This window comes from Scylla paramamosain, chromosome 23, assembly GCF_035594125.1.
Source record: "Scylla paramamosain isolate STU-SP2022 chromosome 23, ASM3559412v1, whole genome shotgun sequence".
NCBI lineage: Eukaryota > Metazoa > Arthropoda > Malacostraca > Decapoda > Portunidae > Scylla > Scylla paramamosain.
In genome coordinates this window covers 16,337,806-16,352,465 of record NC_087173.1, presented here as the reverse complement: position 1 = coordinate 16,352,465, position 14,660 = coordinate 16,337,806, and the positions used below count along the sequence as shown (strand labels likewise).

At 37.0% G+C, this 14,660-nt stretch overlaps 1 protein-coding gene across 16 annotated transcripts in view; it reads left to right on the top strand.

The window, feature by feature from the left end:
* LOC135112281 (protein unc-13 homolog D-like) overlaps positions 1-14,660 on the top strand; it is a 149,296-nt gene that overhangs the window by 65,477 nt on the left and 69,159 nt on the right. For all 16 annotated transcript variants that reach the window (XM_064026570.1, XM_064026572.1, XM_064026579.1 and 13 more), the window contains 2 exons: positions 2,914-3,093; positions 3,182-3,355. In XM_064026570.1, coding sequence (XP_063882640.1) covers positions 2,914-3,093; positions 3,182-3,355 — 354 coding nt within the window. The remainder of the gene's footprint in view (positions 1-2,913; positions 3,094-3,181; positions 3,356-14,660) is intronic.

Here is a 14,660-nt window from a genome sequence, read left to right as displayed (position 1 = left end):
AATAAATGAATGATGTCCTTATGTTTGTCATTAGGTTAAGAATTTCTCCCTTTATTTTGTTTATGTGCTTCTCTGGTGGCATATTTTCTGCCTCAGTTACTCCCAGATTTTTTTTCCTTTGCCACTCTTCATAGTTTCATTTCCCATTTTTTTGTCATGTGTACGTCTTCTGCCCATCATGCCAAATTCCACATTTTTACATAAAATCATCTTCCACATTTTTTAACTTCATATCAGTCTCCTGTGTGACACCTTGTCAAAACCCTTTTTCAAATCCAGGTAAATACCATCTGCCCAACCATCTCTCTTTTGCACTATGTATGTCAATCACTCTTGAGAGTTAACATATTAAGTTGGTTATGTATGATCTCCCTCTTCTGGTTGTTAGATATAATATTGTCATTTTCTAGGAAATCCATCCATCTCTTTTTCATCAACCTTTATCTCAATTTTGCTATTATGCTGTTAAGTGACACTGATCTGTAATTTAATGGTTCTTCCTTATTCCCTTTTTTATAGACTGGCATTATGTCCATTCTCTTCCAGTCTTGTGGGATTTTTCATTCTTTCAGAGAGGGACCTATGAGTTTGCATATCTTTGCTAGTTGTTCACTACATTCCCTTAGAATCCATCTGACACTCCATCTGGACCTGCTGCTTTCCTTACATCCAATTTGACCAAACTTTCCTTCACTTCTTGTACTGTTATCCTTATCTCTTCCATAATTTTAGTGTCCTTGTGTCCTCTTTGTCTGTCAGCTGCACGAACACTTGTTCCCTTGTAAACACCTTGTGAAAGCATCTCTTCATCTTTTCTGCCATTTCTGTTGGTTTACCATGTGTAATTCCATCTACTCGTAGTAGGTCAATACTCTGCCTTGTCTTCAGTTTCCCATTCACGTGTCTGTAGAACAATGTTAGTTGGTCTTTGCATTTGTCAATAATGTCTTTTTATTGCTTCTTTTTTTCTTCTCTTTGAATCCTAATATAATAATTTCTTGCTCTCTTAGATTTATTCCAAAGATTAGTCTGTCTCCACCTCCTTCATTTCTTTCAGGCTGCTTCTATTTCTTTCTCGCCATCTCACATTTGATGTTAAACTATTCCTTATTTTCAGTATATCTCTGGCATTTTCAGTATCTTTTGGCATGAACTTATCTTCTTCCTTGTATATCTTTAAGAACTCCTCCCATTTATCATGTGATCTACTAGCATAATGGAAATTATCCCAACATGCATTCTCAAAAAAAATATCCTCATGTTTTCAGAGTCTGCCTTACTGTAATTTAGTCTTCTAATTCTATGCTCTTTCCTATATGTTCCTCTCTCATCCCAGACTCTGGACTCCACAACTGTGGGATTGCTCATAGCTAATGGAATATCCACTCTAACTTTGTTTAGTAGTTGAGGCTCTTTGGTAAATACAAAATCTAATCTAGATGATTCACCTTCACTGCTGAATCTTGTGCATTTCCCCACCAACTGCATCAGTCCATGTTCCACTGCCAACTGTAGTAGTCTGCCTCCCTATGATCCCTCCACTCCCTGAGTCAGCCATTCCTCCCAGCACACCTCCTTACAGTTGAAATTGCTCACCTTGATGATTCTATTACTCAATAATCTCCTTCTTAAGTTCACTCACTCTTTCTCTCTTTTCCTCATTCAGATCCTGTCTCAACCATAGCTGTTTTAGTGTTCTCATCCTTTACCATTTTTCATGTGCTCTCTAACACCTCCATCTCGCACTGCACTTTAAATCTTATTCTTATTGGCTCTTCTCAGTATATTTTCTGATTCTCTGAAAATTATCTATTTCAGTCATCAAATCTTTCCTTTTGTTTTGCATTTTCTCCACTGCTTTATTTACTGCCTTTTTTCAGTTCTTTCTAAATCACTGACTTGATCAACCTTTTCTCCTCTTTCACTCCAAACGGAATCATACTCCACTTGTCTGCAGCACCTTACTAATCTTTCATTCACATTCACCACTTTCTCTGCAATCCTGGACTCCATCTTTAAAAACCTCCATCTGCTCTGATTATTTTCTTAAAATCTTCTACCTTTTCACATTGGGTTTTTATGTTGAGTTATTCACTCACCCTTTCCTCCAGCTTCTTTACTTTCTGCTCCATTTCCACCTCTCTCTCTCTCTCTCTCTCTCTCTCTCTCTCTCTCTCTCTCTCTCTCTCTCTCTCTCTCTCTCTCTCTCTCTCTCTCTCTCTCTCTCTCTCTCTCTCTCTCTCTCTCTCTCTCTCTCTCTCTCTCTCTCTCTCTCTCTCTCTTTGCCCTCCATTCACTCTGTTCTTTGTTCAGCCCAACCACTCCTTCCACTCAATTAGTTATTCCCGTCTTGCAGTTCTCCACCTTCTGTTCCAAATTTTCCCCTCTTGTTTGCAATATCCTTATTTCTTCGTTGTGCTCCTCCTCATCAGTTCAGACATCTACATTTTGTCAATCTGCTGTTCCAATTAACTGACTCTCCTTTTCTACCAGTTCTCCATATCTTCCTCATTCCACCCTCAAACCAGAGAAATCTGCTTTGACTGTATCCATACCCTTGGAACCACTCTCCTTCATAGAAGCAAGTACAATTTCATACATCATCCTCCTCCCTTTCTCACAGGTCTCCATTTTCCCTTTTCTTTTAGTGTGTGTGTGTGTGTGTGTGTGTGTGTGTGTGTGTGTGTGTGTGTGTGTGTGAGAGAGAGAGAGAGAGAGAGAGAGAGAGAGAGAGAGAGAGAGAGAGAGAGAGAGAGAGAGAGAGAGAGAGTGTTTCATACCATACCCTGAGGAGTAAATAAGGCAAGGTAAAAAATAAATGGATGAAATGCTATACAATTTTCTTTTTTGCATAATGCCTGTATATTCTCAAATTCCAGAATACCCATTATTTTTTCTTTCCTTTTAAATGAGATAAAAAGCTCTTGGCAAAAACTGTCATGGCCTGAAGAAGTGGAAGTGGACCGAGTCATGAACCCACTCCTCCATAACTTGTGTGGACTGGGCACTCACTTTGTAAGACTGATGATTACAAAGCTGGAATCAAGGCATGAAGAAGATACATCAAGAGACCTGAGTTTTTTGTCACCACAGGTAATGCATTGGGAATATTCACTCTGAAATAAAAAATCTTGGCTTCTGAAATCATAGTTTTAAAATGTCCTTTGTTTTTCATTTTCAGAGCTGTTCTGGACTGAACAACATTCAGTATTTGAGGAAGGAAATTGAAGCTGTTCCAGAATTCTTTGATCTGACCCATAGTGATAAAGGAGGCAATAATTTCTCAGTGGTCACCAAAACCTCATCAAAAATGGAAGAATCAGTGTCTTTGTTTATGGACAATGCTGTTGCAAAAGTAAGTTAAATTTCTTTTTACTAAGATCATGTTTTTAATGAATCTATGTAATTAAAAAATATATACTACTGTTACGACCACAATTCCCAGCTCCTTCACCAAGCTGCCACATCTGGACTAGCTTCACTGCCCCATCTACATGGACTCAGTGCAGGGCTCAAATATGGGTGTACAGGGTCCCTTGTGACTTATGTACCCTTTTCATGACAGTCATAACTCCAGGTCACAATAATTTGAGGACGCCAGCCTGTTTTACCTACCTACAGATAAGGGAAATACTCCATACAGCAGTTAACACCCACAGCTGCTAAAGAATTGACAACTATGTCTAGGAAAAACAGTTAACATACAATAACACACATATGATGAAGGTATAATACCCCGTTGGGATTCCACCCACCATGACAGTCCTCCTATTGCCCAACAGAGTGTTGTAACTTCAAGCCAAGCAGTATCATTTACTTCCTCCTGGGTGACATGCCTTGTCAGGACCTAGGGAGGAAGTAAAGTTTACTTCATGACTAATTACTTTGTTCCTCTACAGCTGAACTCCATCAACCTGCAGTAGCATTTAAGACAAAAGTTTATTATCAAAAGACACAAGAAACTACTATGAAAGAGTGGCCCATGAACACACAGGAGGGTCAGTCACCGCTCACTGTGCACAAAACTTGGTGCATGCACACATGCAGCCAAGGAGTCACTTCCCAGGGTATAGTGTGTGGTATACACAACTACCCTCAGTGGCAGACCTCAAAGGAGACTCCTATTCTATAGAAATAGGCTGGGGCATGGCTGGTAATGACTCACTTATCCTCCACTTAAGGCAACTGACCTGGCTTCCTAGTATCCTGCCTTAGTCTCTGATAAATGTTAGAGCACATCTCAGTACATCTACTCCTTCCAGCTACTAGGTAGTGACTGCTGTGGGAAAGTGCACCAAACACCTTCTCATGCTGCTGCTTAGGGGGGTGGTACTAGGAAAGAAGGGGGGGATGGTGTGACACACACACACACACACACACACACACACACACACACACACACACACACACACACACACACACACACACACACACACACACACACACACACACACACACACACACACACACACGCACATGTCAAGTCGTCGTCGAGTAAACAAGCAGCAATCCAAGCTCCAACAGAGAAAGATTTTGCTTGACCATGGCCACCACTAGGAGCATAGAATGTGTTCTCAGGTAGGAGCTGTGCTCAAGTAGAGTTGTCCTGTCCCAAAAAATAAAAAATAAGGGAAATTTAAGTAATAATAGATGTAATAAAATAAGTAAAAGCTCCAGCAAGGCAGATGCCATAGGTGGGAGCGGAAAGTTGCTAATGGAGTCACCATTCCCAGGATTTGAGGAAGACAATGAACTACATGGAAAAATGCAAGGAAAGTGGTTTTAATGGAGGGTATGATCAGTGACCTCATTGAAAGAGTGAAAAAATTAGAAAAAAAACAACTTGACCTGGAAGAGGAAAACAAAGAATTGAAAACACTATGTGCCAATCTAAAAACAAAATTGATGGAAAACAATGATATTGTTAAAAAAAACAGGAAAATGAAGTGATAGAGATGAGAAGTGAACATCAAATCTGGAGGAAGGAAAAAGAGGAAGAAAAAGTTAACTATACAGAAATCATAGAAGCATAAAGAAGGAAAAGACAGATTTAAGTAAGGAAATTGTGGTAAGGGACACAGTGGACAAAAAGAAATGTATTGTTATATATGGATTAAAAAGAGGAAACAGAGCCAGTAAGATACAAGAGGGAACAAGAACAAAAAAAGGTAGCAGAGGACATTGTAAGAAATATACAGAGAGAAGGTGAGGACTGGATAAATGAAACTGAGGAAATACATAGATTGGGGAAGTATACAGAAGGAGGAGAGAGACCACTGAAAGTAAAATTTAGGACACAAACAACAGCCATGGAAGTGATATTGTATGTGTGAAAACTGGACAAGATAGAGCAATACAGGAAAGTTTGGATAAACAAGGACATGAATGAGGAGGAGAGACTCAAGGTAAACGATTTAATAAAAAAAGCAAAAGCAAAAAATGAGAACAGAGCGGAGGAAGAGAAAAAAAAGTTCTATTGGAAGGTAAAAGACGAGAGGCTCAGGAAATGGTGTCTGACAAAAAAAGAATAGAAAATGTAAATAACGTATGGAAAAATAAAAAGTGGACAGTGGCATACACAAATATAAATGGTTTAATATCAACATTGCAAGAATTGAATAATTATATTAAGATAAAGCAACATGACGTCATGGGTATTACTGAAGTTAAACTAAATGAGACAACAGAAAATATAAGAATTTGTAATAGTAATTATAATGTGTGGATAAAACATAGAAATAATAAAAAAAGGGGGGAGGAGTCATGTTACCTACAAAGAATAGCATAAGAGTGGAAGATGTAGAAATGGGAGAAGGAATGGCGGAAGTAATTAGAATTAAAACAAAAAGGAAAGGAGAAGGAAGAAGAGATTTTTCAGTGGCTTATGTACCTCCAAAGACGAATGCATGGACACAAGAGGATTATAGATTATTGTTAAGAGATACTAGTAACTGTTTGGGGACAATATTGGCAGAGAGTAATAATATAACACTTATGGGTGACTTTAATTGCAAGGGAAGAGTGGACCATGGATGGAGGAAAAGAGTCATGGGGATATGTGCTTCTAAATTTAATAATGACAAATACTGTGACCCAATAGATTGGAGAAAATACAAGATTTGGGGGTAATGAAGAGGCATCAAGGCTAGACTTGTTGTTTACAAAGGAAATGGACATCATTGAAGGAATAAATTATCAGTGCCCACTAGGTAAGAGGGGTGGACTGATTGTTTTCGATTTTTTTAGTCTGAACGTTTTCGACAGACTAACATGTTTAAGAATGAATATTTTCGACAATGATTTGGCAACTTAGACTGATTATTTTCGATGGTTCTGCAATATATTTTTCAATCATGATTATTTTCGACACATTAAAAACATTGGTTGGAATGTTTTCGAAACTAAATAAACTTCACTATGAATGTTTCCGACAGTAAAAAAATATTGAACTGAATGTTTTCGACACTAAAAAATGGTAAATTCTGAATGTTTTCGACACTGGATAAAATGAACTGTCACATCACGTCACGTTTAGACTTAAACAAAAGACTATAAAAACTAACCTAACCTAACCTAACCTAACCTAACCTAACCTAACAAGATAATAATCAAAGAAGGTCTGAAATGGCTGAATGAAGTGTCGAAAATATTCCAAAAAATATTGATTTAGGTCAATGATGTGTCGAAAATAATCCAAACTGTAAATAGCTAGGTAATTGTTGTGTCGAAAATAATCCAAAACGGACACTAAATGTGTAAGAGTTGTGTCGAAAACAGTCCAAAAAAACATAAAATGGGTTGTTGAAAATAATACTTCTTGGCAAGAATCGAAAACATTCAGTTTGGATTACTTTTGTAGAAAATCGAAAACATTCAGACTAAAAAAATCGAAAATAATCAGCGACCTCGGTAAGAGTGACTATCTGTTAATTGAATTCAGTATAGGCAGTGGTCCAATAGAAAATAGGAATGAAATTTACAAGAATGGGAGATATAATTACAGGAAAGCAGATTTTATCAGGTTGAGGGAATATTTTGCAGAGGCTAAATGGAAACAACTGTTCACGGCAAGTAATACGCAGGAAAAGTGGGATATATTTGTGGAAATTTATAATGAAGGGGTCAGTAGATATGTACTGAAGATAAAAATAAAGGAAATGAAAAAGAAAAAAGATTGGTTTAATACAAGATGTATAACAACAAGAAAAGAAAAAGAAGCAGCATGGAATAGATTGAGAAAAAAAGGAGGAAGTGAGAAATGGGGAGATTTCAAGAAGGCAAGAAATGAATATATTGGAATCCTGAGAGATGAAGAAAGGAATTATGAGAAAGATATAGTTAACAAATGCAAAGATGAGCTGAAGTTATTCTTCAGATATGTGAATGGGAAGATGAAAAACAAGCAAACAATAGATAAATTAATGAAAGATGACATTACATATGAAGATAAATGGTTAAAAGCGGAACTAATGAACAAGTGCTTCCAGTCAGTATTCACCAAAGAAAGCATATTTGAAGGAGAAAGAGCATGGCACAGAGACAGTGTGATGAGACAGATACAGATGAACACAAGTGAAATTAAAAAGATTATGAAAGAATTGGATGTAAGTAAGGCTCAAGGACTGGATGGAGTGTCCAACTGGATACTTAAGGAATGTTGTGAATGTTGTGAACAGCTACCAGAAAGTATACACAATACCATAGTATGTTCTTTTAAGGAAGGAAAAATCCCTCTAGACTGGAAGAGAGCCAATATTGTGCCCATTTTTAAAGGATGTAATAAAGAAGATCCATTGAATTACAGACCAGTGTCCCTAACAAGTGTGGTGGCAAAAATAGCGGAAAGAATAGTTAAAAACAGATGGATGGAATATTTAGAAGAAACACATACATTAACTGACAGACAGTTTGGTTTCAGAAGTGGAAGATCTTGTGTCACGAATTTAGTGAGCTTTTATAGTAGAGCAATTGATATCATTCAAGAGAGAGAGAGAGAGAAAGAGAGAGAGAGAGAGAGAGAGAGAGAGAGAGAGGAGAGAGAGAGAGAGAGAGAGAGAGAGAGAGAGAGAGAGAGAGAGAGAGAGAGAGAGAGAGAGAGAGAGAGAGAGAGAGAGAGAGAGAGAGAGAGAGAGAGAGGGTTGGGCAGACTGTGTTTATTTAGACCTAAAAAAAAAGCATTTGATAAGGTACCACACCAGAGACTGCTATGGAAACTTCAAAATATATGGGGTTTGCAAGGCAACACACTGAATTAGATTACAGACTTCTTGAGGGACAGAGAAATGAGAACAGTAATAAAGGGAGAAAAATCAGAATGGTGTAGAGTTACAAGGGGAGAACCACAGGGGACACTCTTAGCTCTCTTAATGTTTCTAGTGTTTGTCAATGATATGGTGGATGAGGTTGACAGTTATATAAGTCCGTTTGCAGACGATGCAAAATTATTGAAAAGAGTGGAAAACAATATGGATTGTGAAATATTATAGAAAGATCTAAATAAGATATATAAATGGAGTAAGAAATGGGAAATGGAATTCAATGCAAAGAAATACAAGGTGATGGAATTAGGAAAAAGCAAAAGAAGACTGACAAGTTCCTACACCATGGGAGAAGTGGAAATTAAGAAAAACCAAAGAAGAAAAAGATTTGGGAACTACAGTAAGTGATAATTTATCACCAGAAAAATGTGTAAACAAAATAGTTGGGGAAACCTATGAGTTACTAAGAAAGATGGAAGGGGCATTTGCTTACATGGATGAAGTGATGATGAAAAAGTTGATGGAATATGTGATTCGACCAAAACTGGAATATGCCACAATTGTTTGGTCACCCCATAATAAAAAGGAAATAAGGAAAATAGAAAGGATCCAAAGAGCTGCAACCATATTGGTACCAAGTTTGAGAGATTTAACCTATGAAGAAAGATTAAGGAGATTGAAGCTTCCATCATTACAATAGAGAAGAGAAAGAGGAGACTTGATTGCTATATACAGAGCTTTAAAGGGTAAGGATCAAGTTCACAAAGAAGACTTATTTGTGTGGGACTCAAGAGGTACAAGAGGACATGGAGTGAAATTGAGGAAAACAGCAAGTAGATGGAATTAGGAAATATGGTTTCCCAAATAGAAGCATAGAAATATGGAACAACTTAGATGAAACAGTGATACAAGCAACAAATATTCATGAATTTAAAGTTAAGCTGGATGTTTATAGATATGGAGACAGGACAGCACAAGCATAGCTCTTTTCCTGTAAAACACAACTAGGTAAATACAACTAGGTAAATACACACACACACACATGGCTGCAGTTTTCTAGTGCTCTGCATATAGAAGGAAGGAATAACACAAATTGCTCATGGTGGAACAAGATATGTTATGAAGACACAGGAATACCTAGGTGGTAAATATGGAGGGGAGAAACAGTATTGTGAGTATAGTTATCCTGTCTCTAGGAAAGTTTGGTTTAGTTTGTTTACATTTTGGAGGATGACATCGCAAAAGAAAGGGGTTCCTTTGAAGGTTTCACTGGAGAAGAAAGAGAACTAAACTATAGACAGCAGTGTAGAAAAATTTTGTATATGGAAGAAATGATGGACAAGTTATTGGAGAGAATAAAGACATTGGAGGCACACCAGAAGGAGACAGATAAGGAGTTCGTGATTATTACAGTAAGGTTGATTGAGATGGAAGATAAAAATGAGAAGTTAAAAGTGGAAAATGACTGTTTAAAGAAACAAATAAAGGAAAAAGTAGAAACTGTTCAGAAAGGAAATGAGGAAATGAAGGCAAGTGTAAAGGATGTGGAAATGAAGCAAAATAAATGGTTAAATGAACATAAATTTGAAGAAGAATCTCTAAAGAAAGTAATAGAACAACAAGAAAATGAGAAACAAAACCTCAGACAGAAAGTGGTAAATGTTATAAAGAAGAGAAAAAGTTAGTGAGAGACATTGTAGAAAAATATAAACAAGTAATTGTATTTGGTTTAAAGGAAGAGAAAATGGTAAACAGAATTCAAAGAGAGGAAAAGGAAAAGAACCTGTTGAATAAGTTACTGAAGAAAGTGACAGGTGAAGACAGTCAGGTGGTAAAGCAAGTGGAAGAGTTCCATAGAATTGGGAAATATGAAGAAGAAAAAATGAGACCTATAAGAATAAGGTTTGTAACACAGGTACAAGCAGAAGAGGTAATTAATGGGTCTTTGAGGTTGTCTAGAGATGAAGACTATAAGAATATATGGATAAATGGATATGGATGAGATTAAAAGGATGAAGCAAAAGGAGCTGGTAAATGAGGCTAAACAAAAAAAGAAATGAACAATGAATGGAGGAGGAGAAGAAGTTTTTCTGGAGGGTAAGAGATATGAGAATAAAGAAATGGCACATCAGACAGTAAGTAAAGTATGTTATACTAATGTAAGTGGATTGAATGGGTTATGAAGCAGAACTGTGCCAGATGTTGTTGTATTATGTGAGACAAAATGGAAAAAATGAATGGGGAATTCCTGACATTGGTGATAATATATATATTTTTTTTATGTAGGAGGGACACTGGACAAGGGCAACAAAAATCCAATAAAAAAAAAAGCCCACTGAGATGCCAGTCCCAGAAAAGGGTCCAAACCAGTAGTCAAAATGTGAAGGATAATAGTCTTGAAACCTCTCTCTTGAAAGAATTCAGGTCATATGAAGGTCGAAATGCACAAGCAGGCAGGAAGTTCCAGAGTTTACCAGAGAAAGGGATGAATGATTGAGAATACTGGTTAATTCTTGCATTAGAGAGGTGGACATAATAGGGGTGAGAGAAAGAAGAAAGTCTTGTGCAGCGAGGCTGCAGGATGAGGGGAGGCATGCAGTTAGCTAAATCAGAAGAGCAGTTAGCATGAAAATAGCGGTAAAAGACAACTAGAGATGCAACATTGTGGCAATGAGAGAGAGGCTGAAGACAATCATTTAGAGGAGAGGAGTTGATGAGACAAAAAGTTTTTGATTCCACCTTGTCTAGAAGAGTGGTATGACTGACGCATACTCCATACGTGGACTCTCCATGGAGTGGAGAGTTAGCAGCTGGGGGGAGGGATGAAAGAAACTGGTGGAGACGTCTCAGAATGCCTAACATCATAGAAGCTGTTTTAGCTAGAGATGAGATGTGAAATTTCCAGTTCAGATTATAAATAAAGGACAGACCGATTTATGGATGAAAAATAGAAGTGACAAGGGAGGAGGTGGAATGATCATTCTGACTAAAAAGTGTGTTAAAGTGGAGAAGGTAATAAAAAGTGAAGACAAGTCTAAAATTCTACAAGTGATGATTAGAAACAGAAATGGAAGGATAATGAATTATGTAGGAGTGTATGTGCCACCTATGACCAATGCTTTGGAAAAAGAAGAGCATGAAGAGATGCTGGTAGATGTGTTAAAATTAAAATGTTTTGAAAGGATAGTGATGGAAAGTAGTGATATAATTATTGTTGGTGATTTTGATTGTAAGGAGATAAATTGGGAGACATTGACAGCTACTGGAAGTGAGAACTCATGGAGTAATAGACTATCTAACTGGGCCGTGGAAAACTTGATGACTCAGTGGGTTGATAGTGATACAGATTTACTGGAAGAGATAAACCATCAAGACTTGATTTAGTGTTTACCAAGGACATGGAAATTATTGAAACTATACACTATGATATCCCTCAAGGTAACAGTGATCATGTGTTGATGGAATTTAATTTGAAAAATTAAAATGTAATCATTAATGAAAATTATAAGGTGAAAAGATTTAAATATAGTAAAGCTGACTTTGAAAAATTAAGAAAGTACTTTGTTGCTGTGGACTGGAAAGACTTTGAAGATGCAGAAGATGTTCGGGAAAAATGGGATGAATTTACAAGGATATCTAATTTTGCTGTAGAGAAATTTGTACCTGGAGGAGGAACAAGATGTAGAAAGGGTAAAGAATGGTTCAATACAAAATACAAAGAGGCTAGAAATGGTAAATCAAATGCTTGGAATAGATAGAAGGAGAGGAAAACTGAGAAGAAAAGGGAGGAATATATTGATGCTAGAAACAAGTACATTGAGATAATAAGAATAGAGAGAAGAATAGAGATATAATAGATAAGTGTATAAATGAACCAAAACTGTTCTTTAGACATATTAATGGGAAGATGAAGAAAAAATGTGTGTCAAGATTGAAAGTTGAAGGAAAAATCTATTAGGATGCACAAGACATGGTGCAGGTTATGAACAATAGTTTCAGATCGGTATCTACTGTGGAAGGGGAGTTTGATGCTGGAAGGGATAAGTTGGTGAGGAATATATTAAGTACAGTCTCAGTCACTTATGAGGAAATACTTAAGATGATGGAAGAACTTGATGTAAATAAAGCATCTGGTCCAGATGAAGTATCAAACTGGATATTGAAGTAATGTAAAGAGAAATTGGCAGATAAAATTCAGTCTAGTGGTGACATCATTGTTGCAGGGAAGAGTACCAAAAGATTGGAAGAGAGCAAATATTACAGCAATATTCAAAGGAGGAAATAAGGAAAACCTACCAAATTATAGACCAGTGTCCTTGACTAGTGTTGTAGGAAAACTATGTGATAGAACAAAGAAAAGATGGATGGAACACTTGGAAAGAGATAAAGTTCTGGTAAATTGTCAATTTGGATTTAGGAGGGGAAGATCATGCTTCATGAACTTATTGTTCTCTTATTCAAAGGTAGTTAATATTGTGCAGGAGAGATGGATGGGTGGATGGTGTCTACTTAGACTTGAAGAAAGCGTTTGACAAAGTACCACGCTGAAGATTGCTATGGAAGTTAAAAAATCATGGAAAAATTGGAGGAAGACTGGAGTGGATGGAGGATTTTCTGGATGATAGAGAGATGAGAACTGTAATACAAGACCAGAATTCTTCTTGGCTGAAAGTAACTAGTGATGTCCCACAGGAGTCAGTGTTGGTACCGATAATGTTTGTAATATATGTGAATGACACAAATGAAGAAATAGTTATATGAACTTATTTGCGGATGATGCTAAGCTGATGAGAAGGGTAGTAAACGTAAATGACTGTATGGTACTGCAAGGTTATTTAAATTAGATAAATAGATGGAGTAAATCTTGGCAAATGGAATTTAATTTAAGTAAATGTGAAGTATGGAGATGGGACAGCACGAGCATAGGTCTTTTCCCATAAAGCACAACTAGGTAAATACAACTAGGTAAAATACACAGACATGCACTCACATCTGCTCTTCATGCAGTCTCTACTTGAATAAAGCACTTTACTTTTAAGGATTCTCCTGAGCAGACAAAGGGGACTAGATGAATACTGATTATTTCTTTGTCAAGGGTAACTCTTCTGCTGTGAACTAAGTAAGACTCAAACTGACTGAACTAAGGGAAGTAAAGTAAATTAATCAGGGAAGGAGAGTGTCTGGGTGCGGAAATTCTCTTGGTAAGTTTATGGCCGTGAGCAACCACTCTTAATTGTACATCTGGCATTTGTACTCTCTCTCTCTCTCTCTCTCTCTCTCTCTCTCTCTCTCTCTCTCTCTCTCTCTCTCTCTCTCTCTCTCTCTCTCTCTCTCTCTCTCTCTCTCTCTCTCTCTCTCTCTCTCTCTCTCTCATTTGTTCTTACTTTCTTCATTGCATCATCTCACTGTACATTACACTACAGTTTAATATTTTGCCACCAACTGGTTTGCTACTAACCCAGTTTATCACCAGATAACCGACTTTTTCATTACATTCCTGATTGCAATTTATTGCAGTGTCAACATTTGTCATAATTTTCAACTGTTTTATTCTATATTAATTACGCTCTGTAACACAATTTTTGTCCTTGGGTAACAATTTTTATTTACTATTTGCTTATGCCTAGAAAACATGGAAAAACACTGATGTTTATTTCTAACTTTTCTTTTGTGGTCAGGATAATGATATTTCTGAAATTCACCTATTCCCATTGGGAGAACTCTCATTTGCACAAAGTAGAAACAAAATGACATTTATTTATATTAGGATTACACAAGTGAGACAATAAAACATTAAAAATGAGTAGTTTTCTGCGATTGATGCTTATACTGTAAACTACTTTCATGAATTAACCCCCAAATATAGTTTCCCATCATTTTTTTATCACACAACCTTTGTTAGCAGCATTCAAAGTCCAGTATATCCTGGTGGAAGTGCTGACCTTGCTCCTCTGAGTACAACCCCATGTTCTTAAATTTATCTACATGAGCATCAAGGATATGGATTTTGAGGGACATCCTGCAATCCATCGTGCTGTAGTTTCTCACCAAGGTCTCAACATACTCCACATAGTTTTTGATTTTGTGATTTCCCAAGAAGCCAAGAACCACTGCAACAAAGCTGGTCCATGCTGTTTTCTATGTCCTAGTGAGCTTCTTGTGGAACTCCTTGCACTCCATGATCTTTATTTGTGGACTGATGAAGACACTTTTGCCACAGACAGCTTAGGGAAGAAATCTTGGAGATGCTTGAAAGCTGCAGACTCCTTATCTAGAGCTCTGATGAATTGTTTCATAAGGCCCAACTTTAAGTGCAGTAGAGGAAACAATACCCTTTTGGGGTCCAACAATGGTTCCCATTTGATGTTTTTCCTGACACTAAACTTGGTCCACTGTGGCCAA